At 46.5% G+C, this 22,834-nt stretch overlaps 1 protein-coding gene across 1 annotated transcript; it reads right to left on the bottom strand.

Annotated features, from left to right (window-relative positions):
• Nucleotides 1-2,588: 2,588 nt before the first annotated feature.
• On the bottom strand, nt 2,589-12,131 carry LOC136482013 (pentatricopeptide repeat-containing protein At2g13420, mitochondrial-like). Its single transcript, XM_066479270.1, has 2 exons — nt 11,475-12,131; nt 2,589-4,461 (listed from the first exon to the last, which is right to left on the bottom strand). The coding sequence occupies exons 1-2, from the start codon at nt 12,087-12,089 to the stop codon at nt 3,496-3,498; spliced, it is 1,581 nt and encodes a 526-aa protein (XP_066335367.1). The 5' UTR covers nt 12,090-12,131; the 3' UTR covers nt 2,589-3,495.
• Nucleotides 12,132-22,834: the final 10,703 nt, after the last annotated feature.

The raw sequence follows: 22,834 nt of genomic DNA, 5'->3' as shown, positions 1-22,834 counted from the left end.
CAATATAGTAATAATGAATATATTCAAGAGCACGTTCTTTTCCCTATTTATTGGTTGGTCCCGTATAGAGCAGAGAGCACACGTCCTCTCTTTTTTATATTTTTTGTTCCCCTTTCCCCTATCGTTTCCTGTTTGGTCAGTTCCTATATTTCTTTGTTACAAACTCGTGTCTGGATTTCTCATGATTTTTTTTCCTTTTTTCCATGTTCAAGTAATAACTATGAAAATAAAAATAGAAAGATGACTAACAATATTATAATAAACATAAATATACACATCTATATCTATACTATCTAATAATAATGGTACAATTTCAGCCAATTTTTTTGTCCTTCCATTTTTTTGTCCGTCTCTCTATAACTACCGGACAATGGAGAGTTTCTTCCGTCCAAACTTATATATATATATATATATATATATATATATATATATATATATATATAACCCGTGCTTATATAAGTTAAAATAGCTCTTGTCTAGCGTAATACGGAGTCTGATTCCAAAACATATTGGGTCCATGCTCATATGCATTAGAACAACTCGAGTCTAGCGACGATACGGAGTCCGATTCAAATATATATTAAAAAAAGAGTTTCTTAGTTTTGTTCTTTTTTTATTTATTTTTTATCTCCGAGGATGTCTGTTCTGTTATTCCCATGTCATACAGTTTTCAGTTTTTCCACGTTAGGTCCATGTCGTATGGGTTTAAGTTTCTTTTTTTTCAGGTTTTGTTCCTTTATTTTTCCTTGTCTGTTTTTCTTCCACGTTCTACTTCCTTTTTTTTTTTACCTTTTCTTTTGTCACGTTCGGTCTCTGAATGTTGACTCCCGAGTCTTTTTCTTCGTTTGATTTTATATATTGTTTCGTTCTAATTTGTTCTGTTGTTTCCATAAAATTAAAAAAAATACAAATATAATATTATGGATCTTTAACTCTTGGTAAAATAATTATTTTTATTATAACCGGTTAAACTTTTGATCTAACTAATCAAATTTTAAATTGAAAGATTGACCAATTTATTGTTTGTCTGGTCTAAATAAGTTTGTCTCTAAACTCACTGCAATCTCAAACAATGGTTACATGTGGCAAATTTAAAAAAAATATAATATTGTCGCCGACGGATTCAAAGATGACAGAACTGTGAACGTGAGGAAGATGTTAACAACTTAAGAGTGAAAAAAAACAATCCGTTACACGGGCATTTTTGCTAGTATTACTTATTAGGTTTCATTGCAACATATGTGTTTTTGCTAGTAAAAAACAGAAAAGAAAAAGGAAAAAGTGGCGGAACAGACGATGGAAACCCCAACGGAAGAACTGAGAACTACCAAAAAAAAACCGGACCATGTAAAAACGGAAAAGAAGAAAACAAAAAGAAACGGATCAGAAAAAAAAAGGCGAACCAAACGAAAAAGTGTCTGTTTAGTTTCCAAAATTTTGCAAAATTTTTCAAGATTCCCCGTCACATCGAATCTTTAGACGCATGCATGAAGCATTAAATATAAATAAAAAATAAAACTAATTACACAGTTTAGACGAAATTCACGAGACGAATCTTTTAAGCATAATTAGACTATGATTGGACACTAATTGCCAAATAACAACAAAATTGCTACAGTACCATTTTCCAAAAAAAATCGTCAACTAAACACTACCAAAAACGGAAAAGAAGAAAACATAAAAGGCGGCGGATGACAGAAAAAGCGGACCAAACGTATAAACACAGAAAAGAAAAGATGGAAATTAACAAATTCTTCCCTCATTTAATATTAGGTTAAGATAAAATTAACACGTTTTCTTTTCCCTCGATTCGATTCCGAGTACCATGCTTTGACCATTATTTCTGGTTTGTGGATGTAATACATGACTTCAAATTGGTAGGGTGTCAAAGTATTTTCGGTTGCGAATCATATGATATCAGATTTGTATAGTATATATTTTTTAAATTTTACTAGCAAATATACACATGCTTTAGCCGACTTATTAAACTTGGAGATTTAAGCAAGATCATGACTAGTTTACAACAACGTTTATATTTGCACTTCTCATATATTTCAGATACCTAAATTTTAAAATGATTTCAGACAACACTTTTGTACTATCAATTAGTATAAGTGAATTGTGACTTTTATGATATGTTATTTGTCTTTGTGTCATAACATATCAAATTTTTGTCCGTATCAGACTATAGAAATAATTATAAATTGTTGAATTGTCTTTGTGTCATATCAGATTTTGTTAGGTTTTTGGTTTTGTCTAATGAGTTTTTTATTCTCGGAACAAAAAATTACAGATTGTGTCTATAGAAATGCAACGTACTAAAACTACAATTTTAGTATAAAATATACGCAATAATTGTCGCTGAAAAATAAAATAAAATTCAGACACTTGAAATTTAGCAAATCCCTTATGTTTGGTTTAAACTAAATTAGAAAATACTAAAGTTAATTTAATATTTGTGTATTATTAATAATATTAAAACCTATTTATAAATATACTATCAAATAGTTTCCATGCATCATTAGTAATATTAAAATTAAATAATTAGTCACTATTTATGGAAATAAAACTTTTAAATAGATTCATGATACATTGTTCTTTGCGGATATGAATGGATATTCCATATTTTTTACAAATAAGATCTAGAATCGGATAGAGAAAACCTGAAAAATGAATTATATACATTCATTTAGTATCCACATTAGAAACTGATAAGAATATAGATATCAATATTAAAGTTTTAATTGATACGTATGTTGGATAATTCATATATCTATTTTTCATTTTCCATCCCTATCTGGCCGTGCTTGTTGGCGTCGATTGGCTGCATGGCATGGCTGGTTTTGAAGCGCGGAAGCTGCAATGCGGTGTGGGAAGTCCAATTGAGTTGGGTTAGCACTTTGGCAGAGTGGAGCCGGGCCGGCAGCATGTCAGGGCCGTAGAGGAAGCTTGTCGTGGTCTTGATCATAGTGGCAGCAGCAGTTGTTGTGATTGGCTGCAGGCCCTGGCCTCTGTCTTGTTCCAATGGGAACCTTAAGCAAGGCCGGCGTTGCCTGCATCAAGGAGCCGGGTCACCGCCATGATAAGTGCCAATGTCCAAGTTGCCTCAGTGTGAGTCAAAACCAGTGATCACCGAAACCACCCCCAGCTCCAGGACCTCATCCCTGATGTGTACATTGGAGAACTCCAGCAGCACGAACCACAAACACCATCATCACCGATGTATTGGAGAACTCCTGCAGCACGAAAGGTTGCAAACACCATCAGGTGATGTCGCATGCGACGACCCAGGCACCCTTTGTTGTTGCGCAACCCCTTGTTGAGCACTTTTACGGACTCCATTGCCATCTTGCATTCTCGGTGCTAGAGACCCTGCTCCAGCTCCTCCACTACCATTCGCCACAAATCAAGTTCAAGAAATCAGCATCCGTCACAACTGCACTATTTTGTTAGTGACAACATTTTTTAAGTTGTAGCAACCCGATGATGAACAGATCACCTCTTATATGGCTTCATATGATAGAGTTTGAATTCATCACTGAATTTTGCTGCTTCTTCATCAACCCTTTGCTTCAGCCTCCTCCAGGTCCTAAGCATGTCTGCCTGTATTAGGCCACGATACAGCGTCTCAAAGGTGATCTTTTGGGGAAGAAAACCTTTCTCTATCATGTCCATGAAGAACTGGCATGCCTCCCTCCACTTCTGACTTGCACAAAAGCCATGGATCAACAAGGTGTATGAATCAAGATCAGGACCTACAGTGCTTTCACACATATCGCTCCAAATGTCCTTAACAGTTCCATGTCGATTCAGCTTTATAAACATTCCAAGCAATATGTTGTAAGTGTGAATATACGGTGCAGTCAGTGAACCAGGTTGCTTCATCTTATTGTACAGTTGCAAGGCACCACTCACATCATTTCTCCCCCGATATTCCTTGAAGAAGCAATTGTAGGTAGCTGGGGAGGGACATACTCCCTCAGCAACCATCTCATCAAGCAAGGTCTCAGCATCTTCCAATCTCCCACAGGAGGCAAGGCACTTTATCACAGATGTGTATGTTGCCACTGTGGGGCAAATGCCTCTATCTTTCATTGAGCGGAACATACAGACACACAACTCAGGTTTATGTGCACGACTGTAAACATGCAGGATGATTGAGTAGCTGGTTACATCCGGGTCAATTCCCCTGTCACGCATCTCCTTCAAGACATCCTCTACGGAATGAACTGTTCTATCAAATCTGTAATCAGGGTGCAAACTTGCATGTCTGCAGATACCATTTAGAAGAATGTTGTATGTAACTATGTTGGGTTCTATCCCATGATCAAGCATATCTCTTAGTAACTTCTGAGCCATGTCACTCCGGTTAACCTTGCACCATCCATATATTAAAATAGTGTACATCTTTTCATTTGGATCATACTTGTATTTCCTCTTATTAAATATCTCCATAGCAACCTGCAATGGTGATAAAAAATTGAAAAGAAAAAAATAGTAACTGAATCTCATGAATTCCTCAAAAAGAGAAAATAATAAGCTAACCAAGGTTAGAGTGATAGCTCATAGCTGAGATATGAAGTTCAAACACTAGGTAGCCAGATAGTGTTTTTATTAACTTTCTGATTTCCTAGTTTGGTTGTCAATTCAAAAGCAGTGGCTTCCACTCAAACCATAAGCACTACTGCTCATACTGTCACTAACATTGAAGAATTTATCCACTAGTTATGGTAGCTACAGCCTACATTAGTAAGATGTTAACTTTATGATAAGGCTAGCTCATAGTCAACACAAATAACGTCACCAAAAAAAGATCACTTGACTGAAGTCATCTTCTTTTCAGGTAAGTCACTAAAATTGTCATTCCAAATCAGAATCCAGAATAACATAACGAAAACTGTGTCATAAGATTCCATACTCAGTTACAGACAAGTTATGAGATGAGATTAGAGTATAAAATGGCAACTCCAACTTTATTCAAATACACAAAGTAAAAATAAAAAATTAGAAGGACATCATATCGAAAGATAGCCAATTCTCAGGTTACTAATAACATAAAGCAAAAAAAAAAAAGCTTAATTTGATAAAAGCCTCTTCAATAAACTAGAGAACCAAGTTTAGTGAACAATTTAAAAACGCATCACTCTTCCATAGCAACCATAAGCAGTAAGCAAAATATCTAGTTTCTGTCTCCTGAAGCCCTTATAGATACTCTGAGTATTGATTTCTCGAACATGCTACCTTTGACCAATATGCCATTTCATTTTAGAATAATAAATTGTCATATTGTGGTCGATCTCAAAGATGGCCTAGACAGAGATCATAAGCAACCAACAGAGACAATATATATGCTTTAGTAATCTATTGCTCAAAATAAACCACTTGTGATGTTTAGCGTAACACAAAACAATTCATATGAAAATATGAATATTGAGGATTCACATGAGACTAAAACCCGAAGCCCATGTCATATACCATGTGTGCAACTCTCATACCACAAAATAATCATAACATGATAATCTCCGAGCAAACACTTGTATGCATCAGAATGTAACAAAAAGGTCAGAAACTGAATAAATCATCCAAATAGCAGATAACAACAGTGTCATGTGGGGCCGCGCATATGAGAGGAGAAGGCGCGCCCGTGATGTCCGCAGGGCCGCTGGTGCGCCCAGGGACGCAGCCTCCATGCCGGCTGCCGCTGAAAGTCAGGCTAGTGGCTAGAGACTTTTTAGGCAAGTGCTAATTCGAGTTCCTTAGATGTAGGAGCAATTAGCTCAAGATTGGTGGCCGGTTGGGCCTTTATATTCTCTGTACCCAGAACAATATCAATTAAGCAAGTCATTACCATCTAATCTATTCTCTTCTATTCTCATCAAGCCACCAGCAGAGGGGTAAAACCTCGCGGTGAAGCCTGGAGCGCGACTACGAGCTTCGTAGCCGCGGTCCTGCGTCGTTGGGTGCTGAGGCACTTGACAACCTGGTATCGCGATCCAGACATTCCTCCGCCTCGCCGCCGCCGCCGCCGATTCGCTCGCACTCCACCCAATCCTACCCTCCACGCCCCACTGCCACCGCACCTCCAGCACCACCACCAGCCGCCGACATGGGAGAGCAACCCAACGCCGCCCTCCAAGCCACCCTAGACGCCCTCGCTGCAACCCTGAAAACCCTCCAAACCTCCGTCGAGGCCAACACCCAAGCGATCAAGCGCCTGAGCGAGGACCGTTCCCCATCATCTTCCTCCTCCAAGAACGGGAATGGCGAACACCATCAAGATCGACCGCCGCGTTTCCAGAAGATGGATTTTCCGCGGTATGACGGGAAGTCCGATCCGCTGATCTTCATCAACCGGTGCGAGTCTTACTTTCATCAACAGCGGATCATGGAGGAGGAGAAGGTCTGGATGGCCTCCTACAACCTGGAGGAGGGCGCCCAGATGTGGTACATCCAGGTCCAGGAGGACGAGGGCACTCCGTCGTGGCGTCGCTTTAAGGATCTCCTCCATCTTCGCTACGGGCCGCCCCTGCGCTCCAACCCTCTCCATGAATTGGCCTCGTGCAAGCGCACGGGCACCGTCGCGGAGTACCAGGATCGTTTCCAGGCGCTACTGCCCCGTGCTGGCCCCCTCGACGAGGAACAGCGCGTGCAACTCGTCACCGGCGGACTTCAGCCGCCGCTCAGCCTAGACGTCGAGGTTCACAACCCGCAGTCCCTCGCCGGAGCTATGAGCCTGGCACGCAAGTTGGAGTTGCGGGAGCAGTACGTAGTTCCAGCCCCGCGCGCGACGAACAAGGGGTTGCTGCCCGCGCCTCCACCGCGCCTGGCCCTCCCTGCTCTGCCGCCGGTCCACCCCGCTGCCCCGAACACCGTCAACATCGAGGGCCGGCCAGTCAAGCGCCTGACGCAGGCCAAACAAGAGAAACGCCGTCGTCTCGGCCTCTGTTACAACTGTGACGAGAAATTCGTCCGAGGCCACAACCGCGTCTGCAAGCGGCTGTTCTTCGTCAGCGGCATGATCGGGGAGGATGATTCCCATGTTCCAGAGTCGTCCGCGGAGACCCCCGCCGAAGAGAGCCCGGTCTTTTCTCTCCATGCGATCGCCGGCGTGGCCTTCACCGACACGATGCATATCAAGGTCACCTTGGGCGGCTCGACTCTCACCGCGTTGCTGGACACGGGATCGACGCACAACTTCGTCTCCGAGGACGCGGCGCGGCGTTCGGGTCTGCCGATCCAGCAGCGGCGTCGGCTGACCGCGACGGTGGCGAATGGCGAGCGCGTGGCATGCCTGGGCGTCATTCGGCACGCCACGTTCAACGTCGCCGGGGACGACTACGTCGCCGACCTTTTCGTCATGCCCCTCGCCGGCTACGACATTGTCTTGGGCACGCAGTGGCTTGCCACTTTGGGGCCCCTCCTCTGGGACTTTGCAGGCCGCACGGTGTCCTTCTAGCGGGCGGGACAGCGGGTGTGCTGGTCGGGGACAGCCGTCCCGTATGCCCCCGGCCTCTGCGCCACAACAGCCAGCTCCACCCTCCTCGACGAGCTGCTAGGCGCCTTCTCCGACGTCTTCGCCGAGCCGCACGGGCTCCCTCCTCCACGGGGCCGCGACCACAGCATCACGCTTACCCCGGGCGCACATCCGGTGGCTGTCCGCCCCTACAGGTACCCGGTGTCGCACAAAGATGAGTTGGAGCGCCAGTGCGCCGCCATGATGGACCAGGGACTCATCCGCCGCAGCTCGTCGGCGTTCTCGTCTCCGGTCCTCCTCGTCAAGAAAGCCGATGGGTCGTGGCGTTTCTGCGTCGACTATCGCGCCCTGAACGCCATCACCGTCAAGGATGCTTTTCCCATCCCTGTCGTCGACGAGCTTCTGGACGAGCTGCACGGCGCCAACTACTTCACCAAGCTCGACCTCCGTTCAGGCTACCACCAGGTGCGGATGCGGCCGGCCGACGTGCACAAGACGGCGTTCCGCACCCATGACGGCCTATACGAGTTCCTGGTAATGCCGTTTGGGTTGTGCAATGCCCCGGCGACGTTCCAGGCGCTCATGAATGATGTGCTGCGGCCATTCCTTCGCCGGTTTGTTCTTGTGTTTTTTGATGACATTCTCATCTACAGCGCATCGTGGGCGGATCATCTCCGGCACCTCCGTGCGGTGCTCACCATGTTGCGCCAACACTGCCTCTTCATCAAGCGCTCCAAGTGCGCTTTCGGCGTCGACTCCGTCGCCTACCTCGGCCATGTCATATCTGCGGCCGGTGTGGCCATGGATCCGGCGAAGGTCCAGGCGATCCATGACTGGCCCCAGCCCCGTTCGGCTCGAGCGGTGCGCGGTTTCCTCGGGCTGGCGGGCTACTACCGCAAGTTCGTCCACGGCTACGGTTCCATCGCGGCACCGCTTACGGCGCTCCTGAAGAAAGAGGGCTTCACATGGAACGACGACGCGACTGCTGCGTTCCAGGCCCTCAAGCTCGCCGTCACGTCCGCCCCGGTCTTGGCGCTGCCCGACTTCTCCAAGTCGTTCGTTGTCGAGTGCGACGCGTCCACGCACGGGTTCGGCGCTGTGCTGATCCAGGAGCAGCACCCGGTCGCCTATTTCAGCAGGCCGGTCACTCTTCGCCACCGCTCTCTCGCTGCCTACGAGCGGGAGCTCATCGGCCTCGTCCACGCCATCCGTCACTGGCGACCGTATCTGTGGGGACGCCGTTTCTTGGTAAAGACGGACCACTACAGCCTGAAGTACCTCCTCGATCAGCGCCTTGCCACCATACCACAGCACCATTGGGTGGGCAAGTTGCTGGGGTTTGACTTCACCGTGGACTACAAGCCGGGCGCCTCGAACACGGTGGCTGACGCCCTATCTCGCCGCGACACGGACGCCGACGAGGGCGCCCTGTTGGCTCTCTCAGCGCCGTGCTTCGACCTCCTCGCGCGGCTGCGCCAGGCGCACAACACTGATCCAGTGTTTGTGGCAATCAAGGACGACCTCCAGAATGGTGCCCGAGCGGCGCCGTGGTCCCTGGTGGATGGCATGGTGGCATTTGATGGTCGGCTATACATTCCGCCAGCATCTCTCCTGCACGAGGTGCTGACCGCTGTCCATGAAGACGGCCATGAAGGGGTCCAGCGCACCGTCCACAGGTTGCGCCGCGATTTCCATTTCCCCAATATGCGCCGGCTGGTTCAAGACTTTGTGCGTGCATGCTCCACCTGCCAGCGCTACAAGTCCGAGCACCTGCACCCGGCCGGACTTTTGATGCCACTGCCGGTGCCGTAGTCGGTGTGGGCGGACGTCGGACTCGACTTCGTGGAAGCACTGCCCCGGGTTGGGGGTAAGTCAGTTATTTTAACTGTGGTGGACCGTTTCAGCAAATACTGCCACTTCATCCCCTTGGCGCATCTGTACACCGCCGAGTCCGTGGCCCAGGCATTCTTCGCCGAGATCGTCCGTCTCCACGGCATGCCGCAGTCCATGGTGTCGGACCGCGACCCGGTGTTCACTTCCGCGTTCTGGCGTGAGCTCATGCGCCTCATGGGTACCAAGCTGCACATGACCACTGCATTCCACCCGCAGTCTGATGGCCAGACGGAGGCAGCCAACCGCGTCATCATCATGTACCTGCGCTGCTTCACGGGGGATCGTCCTCGCCAGTGGCTCCGTTGGCTGCCTTGGGCGGAGTACGTCTACAACACCGCCTACCAGACATCGCCGACCCTGCGTTCCTACGAGCCCGGCGATACTCGGGTGGCTGCCGTCGCAAGGAACATGGAAGACCGCGATGAGTTCATCGCTGATGTACGCTACCGCCTGGAGCAAGCTCAGGCCGTGCAGAAACGCCACTACGACAAGCTCCACCGGCAGCTGTCCTACAAGGTCGGCGACTAGGTACTGCTACACCTTCGCCACCGTGCGGCTGCTTCACTTCCTCAGGCAACTTCAGGCAAGCTCAAGCCCCGCTTCTTCGGCCCGTACCGCATCGTCGAGCTGATCAACGACGTCGCCGTGCGCTTGGCGCTGCCCCCGCGCACCCGTCTGCACGACGTTTTCCATGTCGGCCTCCTCAAGCAGTTCGTGGGCATTCCACCTGCAGCTCCACCAGCCTTGCCTGCCATCCATCACGGTGCTGTTGTTCCTGAACCAGAACGCGCCCTGCGCACTCGTCTGGCTCGTGGAGTCCGCCAGGTGCTGATCCGGTGGAAAGGAGAACCGGCGGCCTCGGCAACATGGGAGGACGTCGACTCCTTCGTCGCCAAATACCCGGCATTCCAGCTCGAGGACGAGCTTGTAGTCGAGGGGGGGAGAGATGTCATGTGGGGCCGCGCATATGAGAGGAGAAGGCGCGCCCGTGATGTCCGCAGGGCCGCTGGTGCGCCCAGGGACGCGGCCTCCATGCCGGCTGCCGCTGAAAGTCAGGCTAGTGGCTAGAGACTTTTTAGGCAAGTGCTAATTCGAGTTCCTTAGATGTAGGAGCAATTAGCTCAAGATTGGTGGCCGGTTGGGCCTTTATATTCTCTGTACCCAGAACAATATCAATTAAGCAAGTCATTACCATCTAATCTATTCTCTTCTATTCTCATCAAGCCACCAGCAGAGGGGTAAAACCTCGCGGTGAAGCCTGGAGCGCGACTACGAGCTTCGTAGCCGCGGTCCTGCGTCGTTGGGTGCTGAGGCACTTGACAAACAGTTTCATTAGAAGTTAATACACACCGATCACCATTAAACTACAATCATGGAACACCAATATTCATTCAGACCTGCCAAACTGCATACAACAGACACCAAACTACAATAAGAAGCTAGGATCTTGAAGCCAGGCCACAAAGAGCCGCAGTATGTTGGATAATCAGACTCAGGGCTCCGCGCTCTATCAGCTATTAGTTAGTTGGCACTACGTGTGACTTCAGTTGACAAAAGCGAACAAGATAGCACTAGCGCCCGCGGAGAACTTTCGTTTGTTCGCCTTCTAAAAGGCCTACTGACCTGCCCGTGAAAAGCCGGTTACAAAATCCATAATAAGACGTAGGTAGCGCAAAAGTACCAAAACAACTTTAGCCTACATCCCACTACGCCTGGGTTCCCCTTCCTATATATGAACCTTGAGTAAGGTAGGGTCAACTATACCAATCGTACAGAAAACCAAAAATCTACCACACCAATTTGCAGAAACCGAATGACATCTCATATGAAGATGAAGGGGCTACTTCAAAGCAATGAACTGTCACTCGAATCTACAGAAATGGCCTACAAGTTTCCGACAAGCCAAGAATTCAGGATAAAATCTTTTACACTGAACTCATTCAGTTCAAGAACATCAGAGGCTAAACGATAAAGTTGGCATATAAATGAACAATTCACAGAAAACACACCACATTTCATCAAAATATTGAAAAATGAAGTTCTAACCAACCAATCAAACAACAGTCATATCACCAAAAATGCAACTATAGGTTTCCAGATAAAAAACCTTCGGGTACTTGTACTTGCAGAGCGTGTCGAGCAACGTGGCAAACACGGCAGAATTGGCCTCCCTCCCAACAAACGCCTCCATGTCGTCGAACGCGCGGACCGCCTGCCGCGTCATACCCGCGGCGATGTACCTCCTGGCGAGCACTGCGAACGTGCGTGGCGAAGCGGCGCCGTCGGCGGAGGCGTCAACGACGACCCGCCATGCGGCGTCGAACTGGCGCGCACGGGCGAGGGCGTCGATCACGGCGTCGTAGGCGTCGGGCGGGGGGCGCGTGTTGACGAAGGATGGGTGGAGGCGCGCGGCGTGGAGGAGCGAGAGGGCGAGCTTGGACGCGCCGCGGAGACGGAGGAGGAGCTGAACGAGGAGATCCCCGGTGAGGGAGACGCCGCCGCCGGAGAGGAGCTGGAGCGGTGACTCAGCCGAGTGGAATGGATTGTGGTGCGCGAGGAGGACTCGCGCGAGCTCGTCCGCATCGGGGGACCGGGCGATGGGCGGCAGCGCGAGGGCGTGGGATAGGCAGGCGGTCTCAGGAGGAGCCACGGCGGTGCAGAGCAGGCGGATGGAGGCGGCACGAGCGACGGATCCGCCGTGGGCTGGGAGAGGCGGCGGCATGGCAGGTGGCGGCGAGGCTTCGAGCGTGGAGACTGGAGGACGATGGATCTGCACCGTTGGTAGTTTTGACTTTTGACTCAAAGACCATGACACGATGAGGCCACTTCAGCAGTGTCACAAGGGCACCAGCGATGGGTTGGCTGCTTAGTGTATGCATTCTAATTCTAATTCTAATATATTAAGCCAGTTTGGTTTGGCCGCGTCACCTCTATTCCTTTTATCCATTGGATCTTCCATCCTATGGCCCAAAAAGTTTGGAGCAGCTTTCGCTGGAAGCAACTTCCATCGCTCCTCTGGCCTTTCACCGGCTTCCTCTCTGTTTCTCTCGCTGCTATCCGACTTCTCTTCAGGAGCCGGCCCAGCAAATATATATGCGGGCTTCCGATTCTCCATCGTGATCCTTCCCGTAGAAAAAAAACGCCGTGCCTCCGCCTTGTCTCGTCTACTCCTCCCACAGCGCACCGTCGCCGCTCGCATCCCGCCCGCACCTACACCTCCCCTTCCTCTCCCTCCCTCCCGACGCACCGGCTGGGCCCGAACGCGGCCGCCTGCATGCCCCGTGCGTGCCTGGCCCCTAGGTGCCTGTGCTCAAGGAAACCCTAGGTACCTGTGCTCGAGGGTCCGACTATGCGTGGCGTCTTTCTCTGCAGCGGCGCGGTGGCGCACCGGTGCGGTGACGTGGATGCCCCCCTCCCCCGGCGTGCCCCTCCGACGCAGCATTGCGGGGCGAGCGCAGCAGTGCAGTGTGCGCGGATGGTCCCGGAAGGTGTGCGTGACGGGATGCTCCTGCGTCGGCACACCTCCCCCCTTCACAGGCGCCGACAGCGCGGTGCGTCATCGCCTCCTCCTCTCCTCCCCTTCTATCCCCCCCCCATCCTCCAGTTCCATTCGTTCTCTTTCTATCTTTTTTCCTTTTTTCCCATAGCTACATCTGCCTTTCTGATTTGGCGTACTGCTCATGCTGGAGTGACGTGGGCTACCTCTCCCCAATGATTTGTTGCCCCCCTCGATTTTGGGTTTCCCCGTTTTATGTTCATTCTGATTTAGTTAATTAGTTCATGTTTTATATCTAGAGTATATTTATTGAAAATGTTCTACTAAATCGTGAGCTTGTTAGGTGGTTTATGTTATTGTGGCAGTGTTCTACTTTCAGTAAGTAGTCAATGGAATGGGGGATTTTTTGCAGATATTTTGAAAGGTCCTTGTGTGGTTTTGGTAACTGAGTGACAACCTAGGTGGACTAATTGTGTTTATGTGAGATACATAGGTGATTAGTCCACAGGTACATGTGTATGAGCAACATATGCCATGAAGGCAAAAATGGCTTGGAGATGTTGCAAAGCTCACACATATGATGATGAAGGAGCTCATTGCACATGAGACATGACATTGAGTCATGTGATCAAGGTGGAGAAGATCAAGACAAGACTTGGCTTGATGGACCGGTTGCAAGCGTGAAGGGCAAGTTAGAGGCTTTGGAGCGATGGACCGCGTGGCAGTGAAGCTTAAGCAAAACTTGGCACCAATGGACGAAGGCAACGGTGAAAAGCAAGTGAAGTCAAGATCGATGAACCAATATGATCACGTGATGATATGAAGTGGATCATATCATTGTTGATCGTGTTGGTGCATGTGTTGCATCGACATTAGAGGAGATGGAATGGAATGCGCAAGGAAAAGGTATAACCTAGGGCATTTCATTTCACCGGTCATAGGTGTGTAGAGAAGTTTATGACCGGGTTTAGGATAGATGGCCGTACTATCAAGAGGGGCAAACTCATTTGCATATCGGTCATCTAGTGCCACTCGAGTGATCTAACTTTGCATCGTTGCTAGGATTCAGCGGCGTGGCAAGTAGAGTGGTTAATCCTTTGGAAAATGTTTGTGAAAATACCAACACACATACACATGGTGGTGTACACTTGGTGGTGTTGGCACATTTACAAAGGAGATGAAGTTGAAGTTGATGTGGATCAACTCGGCGATGAAACAAAGGCGAGAAGGGTTAGAAATTCCACCGGTGGAGTGTCCGCCCGTAGAGTGCGGACAGTCTAACGGTGCCACTGGCGCCCTATACAGAAAAGACAGGGTCTCATAGAGTGGACCGGACGCTGGTCACGTGGTGACCGGACGCTGGGGTCCTACGTCCGGTCAATGGCGGCAGAGAGCGTGCAGGCATCGGTCTTCGACCGGACGCTGGCGCTGAAAGTGATTGGACGCTGGTAGGGTGTGTCCGGTCAGGCTAACGTACGGTGACATAGGCGACGCAGTGAAGGTGGAGAAGGACCGGACGCTGATGTTGCGTTCGATCGTGACCGACCGGATGCGTCCGGTCGCGACTGGTACCATACTGGAAACGACCGGACGCTGGGGTTGCTGTGTCCGGTCATTTTGAGCAGCTGCGTCCGGTCATCACCTGACCGTTGAGATCAAGCGACTAAGGTTAAACGAAGGCGACATGTGGCAAGCATCCGTTGACCGGACGCTGAGGTCCTACGTCCGGTCGTTTCGACTAGCGCGCCCGGTCGTTTCGACTGGTGCGTCCAGTCGTCCCGAGTTTTGCCCAGTAAAGTGGTAACGGCTAGTTTAGCCCATGGGGCTATAAATAGAAGGGTGTCTCAGCCATGGCTGATGCTAAGCACCTCAAGGGACTTTGTGTCCATGCTTGTGAGTGCTTGGGAGCCCTCCATCTCACATATGCTTGATAGTGATCATCAGATTGTGTGAGTGAGTGATTCTAGTGCAATTACATCGTGAGGTTGCATCAAGTGGCACTAGATGATCGAGTTGCAAGCCGGTGGTGCTTGTTACTCTTGGTAGCATGACAGTTTGCAATCCTGGACTACAATTTTATTTTTAGTGCTTACTATTTTTGAAATTGCCTTGCTGATTTGCCAATGTAGGTGCTTTGTGTTTGAGAACAAATAATTTGTACACGTGGATGGTGAGCAACGCAACAAAAAAAATGGCGACCAGGATTACATCCAGCTTGAATTAAGAGTTACCCTTCCTTTCATTCTAGAGAGATTAGGTAAGTGCTAATGTCACCTATTTGCTTTTGTTTGGATTTTGTGAGCTAGGAGCTAAAACAAAGAATTTCCTGCCAAGGGTGATTCCTCTAAAGTCGAAATATCAGGTCATTACTATGCCATCTTGAGCTTGGCATAGGATTGCTAAATTTTTATAAACAATGGTCCAGTGGTCTAACTAAAATTTATCCAACAGAGAATACAGAGAATATTGCACACTCTCTTTTATTTGTCCAAGTCTAAGACTTTATCTGTAATGCTCACTCTAGATTTCTACTCAGTTTATAGGTTTCTTGACCAACATTTATTAATCATGCCACTTTGTTTCATGCTTCTATCGCAAAAAATAAAATAAAATAAAATGGTTCATGTCCTTATTCATGTGACTGTTGCTGAGCCCAGTGACTGTGATGTATAAATATAGCATCAATTTCATTGATTCGAACACGGTAAACATGCCTCTTGCCGCAGCTATGTTTATGTTGTCCTTGCTTCCTCCTACCTTCCTATTCTAAAAATCTTTGACAGATTTATTTTCTTAGTTCCTAAACTGATGTTCCAATTTGTGTGCACATTTTCTACTGGTTTCAGTATGCCACGAGGGTTTTAACTCAGCTTCGTAACATTGAAATGATTTCAGGTATGTTACGGCTGTCAGGTTTTTAGTAGTGTGGAAGTTCTTAATCACCACTCTTACCTTGCAGTGCTTTGTATGGCCTCGAGGTGTCAAGACACTGTTCCAAAATTTGCGTTGTAAATTCGATGCTTAGGTTACTGTACCTGTACCTATGTGAAGACAACCTCACAACCTGATTCATCCTTGTAGGAAACTACGTACCCTCTACTGTCATATGAGACAGGGTCTGCTCACCTATCACTCTTTCATTCTATGCTATCTACTCTTATCAAAGCAGTTTGCTTTGGCCGCCTCTGTAGTTTTTGTACGTGTGTATGTTCCATAAAGAGAAACAAATTCTTTGCCAACAAAAATTCTACATCTGTATATGATAATCATCCTAATATACTAGGCGTGCAAGGGCGCACGTGATGGACTAGTAATTGTACTAAAGCCAACTTCTTCTCATTTTGTTTAAATGAACCAAAGTCAGTCTGTTAATCTTGCAATATTATTTGCTGGAACATTAGAGGGCTAAATGCTGAAAACAAGTAGGAATCCCTTAGAAATAAGATTGTCAGCTGCCAGAAAACCAAAAGGAGTGCGTTTGACGTAGCTTTCATTAGAAAGTTTTGCCACGGTGCCTTTGATGCCTTTTTGTTTTCTCCCCTCGGTAGGGACTTTAGGTCACATTTCAGTAATTTGGAAAAGCCCAGTTTTTACTGGCATTGAAATCTTTCAAAATAGGTTTTGCCATATTTGAATTCACTTCCCTCCACAATGTTGACTCTTGGATCCTCACTTCAGTGTATGGACCTATGATACTGAGGGAAGGAGGCCTTTCTAGTCTGATTTGGCAATATCTAGATGCCTGATGATGTGGATTGTCTTATTATTGGAGACTTCAACCTTCTAAGAAAGCCTGAAGATAGGAATAGACCTGGTGGTAATGCAGGTGAAATGTTGCTCTTCAATGAGGCTAATAGTTCTTTAGGGATTGAGGAGATTTGACTTCATGGTAGGTGGTTTACATGGACAAATAAGCAGCAACCTCCCCTCCTTGAGAGGTTGGACTGGTTTTTTCATCTTCTGCTTGGACCCTCAGGTATCCCCATACTATTGCTCGGTCGCTCATCATAAAGACCTCTAATCATTGGCCGTGTGTTATTGAAATCAAGACTTTCGTTCCAAAAGGAAAGATTTTCAGTTTAAAAACTATTTTGATGACCTAGGAGAGCTTTCTTCCCTTAGTTGCAAGCACTTGGAATAGATCCTTCCCTTAACAAGACAATGTAATGCTCCTAACTGCCAAGTTTAAAGCACTTAGATGTAGCCTCAAGACTTGGCAATCCCAACTATCAAATCTTAAAGCCACAATCTCCAATGACAAGACTGTCATTTCTCTGTTAGAGGCCATTGAGGAGTGGAATTTCAGAGAGATTCTTAACTAGAAACTAAACACACTTTTACACCAACAGAAGTTATATTGGAGGTAGAGGCAAACCATCAGGTGGGTAAAGCTAGTGGATGAAAATTCTAGATTCTTCCATGTTAATGCAACAATAAAGCATAGAAGAAACCTCATTACCACCTTGAAGACCCATTGGTCTCACTACTAGGAATATCCACTTCTATGACAAAAATTTTAATGTCGAATCCAAAACCCTCATAAAAATCGCTTTTTATGACAAAAATTTCGGTTTTGTCATAGATCACCGTGACGAACCCTGAGCCCCCCTTATCCGTGACGGAATTGGGTATCGTCACACAAAAACGTCACAGAATAGCACATCATTTCATCACAAATCACTCGCGCGACTGTTCCTGCTCATCTGTGATGATCTTATTCAGAACTATGGCAAACATGGCTTCGTCATTGAATTAATTACTAATCTGTGATGAACAATATTCCACACGGTACCTTCTCTATCCAACATGTACCTATGGGACCTACAGTTACTCATCCGTGACGCTTGCAGTTCGTCATAAAAGTCTCCGCTCAATCTTTTCTCCATGCGACATGTATATGTGGGACCCTTTCTCCATCCAACCTGTGGGACTCAAACCTATGGGGCCTATCTCCATGTCCATCCAACCTGTGGGACTCGATGTCTTGTGTGTCACTTGTGCTTGTGGACCCTTCTCCATCCGACTTGTGGGACTCGACGGCACCTTTCTCCATCTCCATCCAACCGTGGGACTCGATGGTTTGTGTGTCACTGTACCTATGGGACCATCTAACCTTTGGGACTCGACGGCTTACATATCACGTGTACCTATAGGACCTTTCTCCATCTCCATCCGACATGTGGGACTCGATGGCTTGCGTGTCACTTGTTGCCGCCGGGGTTTAATAAATTTAAACTAAAAAAAACCATGAGACCTGGGAGTCAAACCCGAGACCTAGAGCAAGGAATAGACCATCTTCACCATTATGCTAGATGCCTAGTTGTGTAGACATGTCTTTGGAGTAGTATATGTTCTCTGTGTGGACAGGTTGACTTATATATTAGATATATCCCTATCCCCACAAATGGAAACAAATCTATCCCCATTGGACTTGAGATGGCGGCGCCGGCGGTGGCGGTGGTAACGGAGGATCCCTAGTGTGCTATGGTGGCTCAGGATTCCTTTTGGAGGCTAGGCGGCGGGTCTTCTCGATGGAGCATGGCGGCACTGGTGTCTGTGTCCGTCATGTGCCGCAGCAGAGGTGACAGATCCAATTCACAGGTCTTCTTTCTCGCCTTTTCCTGTTCGCTTCACTATTTTGGTCCTTGATTGAACATGAGGTATACAAGAAACATTGTAGCATTTCAGATCTGGTTAGGCCAATGATGATGAAAACAACTAGGAGGTGGCACTAGTTAGTTTTTTGCCGGCGTCTGCCACTTGTAGATCTGTCTAGGCAAACAAACAGACCCTTCGTTTCTGCCTTAAACTATTTTTTTGTCCAGTGCTTGCTTGATTCTACATTTCTGTTTTGTATGCTCCAGTGCCACCAGTGAGTCCTTATGGTATTTTAAACTTGTAACATATCTGAGGCCACATTTCTAATCCAATGATGTCTACTTGGTTGTTGGATGTATTAGGATGCAGCTCATATGTTTGCTTTCTATGTCTTCTCCTTATTGACAACCAAGTTATCTATTTGGTTCCAAACAAGATGAAGGCATCGAAAGAAAATCAATGCTTTGTCTCCATCATTCACATGACTAGGGCCACTAATTAATGTCTAAGCTGCACATGTTGCTACTAATGCCAATTATGATCACTACCACTTGTTCACTAACATTCTACTTGTGAAAACTAAGACAGCCTGTTCGGGTTGTGCAGATTTAAGATGAGTCGTTCCTGCTATGTTGTGTTCGATGGCCATGAGCTAGGAGTTTACTACAACTCCTATGAAGAAGGAATTGCTGCCTTCAAGTTAAGAATTAACTCAAATCCAGCCTTACTTCATGATGATGACTTCTATCTTCAAAACCCAACAACTGCTCCACGCTCTTCATCCTTCAAAACTGTTGTAATTGTAGTCCTCTTAATCTTTGTCTGTCTCCTATGGAAGAAGCTTTGAGCTCATGTACTAATTGTAAGTGTGATGGTTAGACTTGATTTAGCTAGAATTGTAATGGTTATAGCTCCATTAACTGCTACTATAGTTTGAGTTATATATATCTATGTGGTGCTACTATAAATTTAGATGAGGTCGTACCATGAAAATTATTAATGGTTGTTAAAGTTGCACTTTGGCATGAGTTGTGGACTTCACTGAAGTATCTTTGTTGGATTATTTTCCTCCTCAGTGATCTCATTACTGAACAAGCTCTCATCCAACTACATGCACATGACAAAATGGAGGAGGCCCCCAACAAGAGGAACGCACTAGCAAGCCTCATGGATGATGTCTTTGTCGATATCCTCTGCTGCCTCCCCGCCCACTCCTTGTTCTGCTATAAATGTGTCTATCGCTCCTAGAGACGCCTCATCTTGGGTGACCATAAGTTGACGCCCTAGACTATGTTCGGCTTCTTCTATGATGGAATCTATGGCCAAAGAAACTTCACCGGCATCACTGGTGTTTACCCCTCCTTGTCTTTCTTGCCCTTCACCATGAACAATCTAGCTATCTTAGATTGCTACAACAGCCTCATCCTATGTTGGTGCCTTGGGGCTAATGAATACCACTATGTCGTCTGCAATCCGACAACCCACGAGTTGAAGGTATTGTCGCATAGAATCCTTTTTGTTGGTGAGGCTCGATTAGGGTTCGATCTAACAGCCTCCTCGTACTTTCATGTGTTTGAATATATGGAGGAGGATGGTTAGTGCATGGGTGTGGACATCTACTCATCTAAAACTGCAACAAGGATCTTTAAGGAATCTAAATGGGGCGAGGAGACTGAGTGGACATTGTCAAAATCAGCAACTTTGTTTCTTAACGATTGTCTACACTATATTGGGTTCTGCGAGGGTTACCATCATATACTTGCTATGGATATGGAGGGAAAGGCATGGAGGAAAATTCCTAACTGGCCACATGGTTTTTCACGCTCCATCCAACAAGCTCAGGGTACTTGTGTTAATGTATTGTTGGTGGTCGCAATATGTCCAAGCTTTCAATCTGGATCATTGAAGACTATGGTACTAATAATAAATGGACATTGAAGCATACTATTAGCCTGCGTAAGTTGTTTGGAAAGACTAAGAAACAAATGAGTTACTTTGATTTTGAGTCATGCTACATAGCGGTTATAGTTCACCTAGAATGGAATTTGGTTTTCTTTGTTGGGGTTGGGGTGGAAAGAGCCATCATCGCATATAACATGGACAGAAGAAAAGTTCATGTCATCCCTACACATTACATTCCATATGGTAGACATGACATCCTACTAGAAATCATCAGCAAACCTTACTATCTTCCCTATGTTCCCTTGTTCTCAGAGTTGGAGTCATTAGCAAAGTAGTAAATAAAGCTGCATTTGATGTATCTCTCTGTTATGACATGTTTAAATGGATCAATGTTGTTTGATTGTCTATGGACATGTTAATTTCCTCTTAGATAGATGTTGTCATTATTTTGCAGCAACTTTGACTTGTTTGTAATGTAAGCTAAGGTTTGTGTAGTGTGTCAGATGCGTTTCAACACCAATGGCTTTTGCGTGTGCAGTAACATTTCAACACCAATGGCTCCTCTTTGTCCCCCCCCCAAAAAACACAAATGGCTCCTCTGTAGTAGTGATATATTAACCTCCGTGATCTCTTCCATAACTCTGCTTGTTTTCCTTCCTTCCCTGAGCCCTCCCATTCCCACTACAGATCTAAAATTGCTAGGAACGCGTGGCATCATGAGACGATTGGGCCATTGGCATCATGAGTAAGGCTTTCTTGAAGATCATGCATGTTCTACAGAACACTAGGGTAGGCACCCTCAGCCCGCCTTGGGAGGAAAAGGTGAGCAGTTACGTCTTCATTTTTTACCAACTCACTGATGTCCTAGAAGAACTACTAGCCTACCTGAACAAGAATCGCGTGGACAACGCGGAGTACATCCTTGGCTGCTACTGGAGCCGGATAGATGGCTTCAACACTAGTGTCGTGACGTAGGGAAGAATCAGCATTGCCCATAACACTGAGAAGCACTAGCACAACCTGGTTCGTGCCAATGCTGAGCAGGTGGCCAACCGCATCACCACTGATGAGCAAAAGGGCCTCATGGCTATAGAGGAGGAGGACAACGACGTTGATACCAACGACGAGGATGAGGATGAGGACAGTGATACCGACGATGAGTAGAGGAGTAAATAAAGTTCCATTTGATGTATCTCACGTTGCATTTGATGTATCTTCCTTATGTTGGGAGTATGGATGGAGTACATGTTGTTACTCTTTCCTTATGTTGTTACTCTTCCTTATGTATCTTCCCTTGCATTTTATGTCAGACGCATTCAAATGTACAGTGGTTTTGATTGTGAAGTCTAATTTGCATGTCTGTGTTTACTTTTGTGAACTTTGTATGAGGTCAGTTAAACTCTGTTGAGCATGGTGTAGATCAGGTCCTTTGGTCAATTGGTAGCCGATTTCTAGCCCATATTGGTTGGTTTTGCTTGCAGGTTTCTTTCTAGTACTCTTTTTGATCTGTAGTATGATAAACATGCATAATAGAATTCATTCGATCAAGTCTCATGTTGATGTAATGCCTAATGGAGGAGCCACATAGCTATTCAAATTTTACAGCACACGCAAGAAAGTCTGAGCATCATAAATCTGACCGGGCCAGACACATCTCACTTTATATTATATAGGGAAACCTATTTTGTATGAATACATTCATTGAATCCCTAAAGGAAATAAATAAAATTGAAACTAGTTACATGTCTGGCCCGTTCAAATTTACGCTGCTCGGACTATCAAGCGAGCAAACGGTTTACAAGAAATAGGTAAACGTCATTTCGTCGAATATACTAGAGGGGTGTGGTCGGTGGAAAAGTTATGATCGTTTGTTGTAGAGTACACATCCGTGGTATGGTAACTAGTTGCCATCTGTAAGCATGATTTCGGTTAGTGTCAATCGACGGAAGGGGAAAGCCACTCATGACTACTACTACTGATACAAATGTTGTGACCGAGTGCACTCTATATGCAATGGTTTTACTCATAGCTCTGTATGGTATAGTGTCTGACGAGATCAAATGTGCCGCATTCGGACTTTCTTGCAAGCGTAGTAAAATATGAGAATGAAGCGAATGTGGTAGGAAAGCTGGACACAAGAAGTGAATCGAGAAAAAGAGCTTTTGGCCACCATGACACGCTTGAGACTTGAATGCCTGGTGCGGTTGTGATAGGTCTTTTCTATACTTATTTCACTTCAATCCAAGCAGTCATGACAGTCGAGGGGTAGACTGATTGCTACGACACTCTACTGTCCTATGAGATCAAATACGCAGCGGCCGAACATTCTTACATTTGCATTAAAAGTCAACAACTTTGGCTCCTCCATTCTGCATTAGATCGAGGTGAGACTTGTTCAGATGAACTCCTAGCTGCATGGTTCTTTCAAGTTCAACAAATTTTATCAAAGACACGAGTTGGCTTTAACAAAG

Source organism: Miscanthus floridulus, chromosome 9 (genome assembly GCF_019320115.1).
Source record: "Miscanthus floridulus cultivar M001 chromosome 9, ASM1932011v1, whole genome shotgun sequence".
Classification (NCBI taxonomy): Eukaryota; Viridiplantae; Streptophyta; class Magnoliopsida; order Poales; family Poaceae; genus Miscanthus; species Miscanthus floridulus.
The sequence above is the reverse complement of the archived record's forward strand: the minus strand, read 5'-3'. Positions and strand labels throughout refer to the sequence as shown.

Bases quoted from the DNA above. Each gene is read 5' to 3' on its own strand.
- LOC136482013 (XM_066479270.1), bottom strand. From the start codon at position 12,089: ATGCCGCCGCCTCTCCCAGCCCACGGCGGATCCGTCGCTCGTGCCGCC. The intron at 4,462-11,474 runs GTTTTTTATCTG...TCACCATTGCAG, and splicing joins GCAAGTACAAGTACCCGAAG to GTTGCTATGGAGATATTTAA.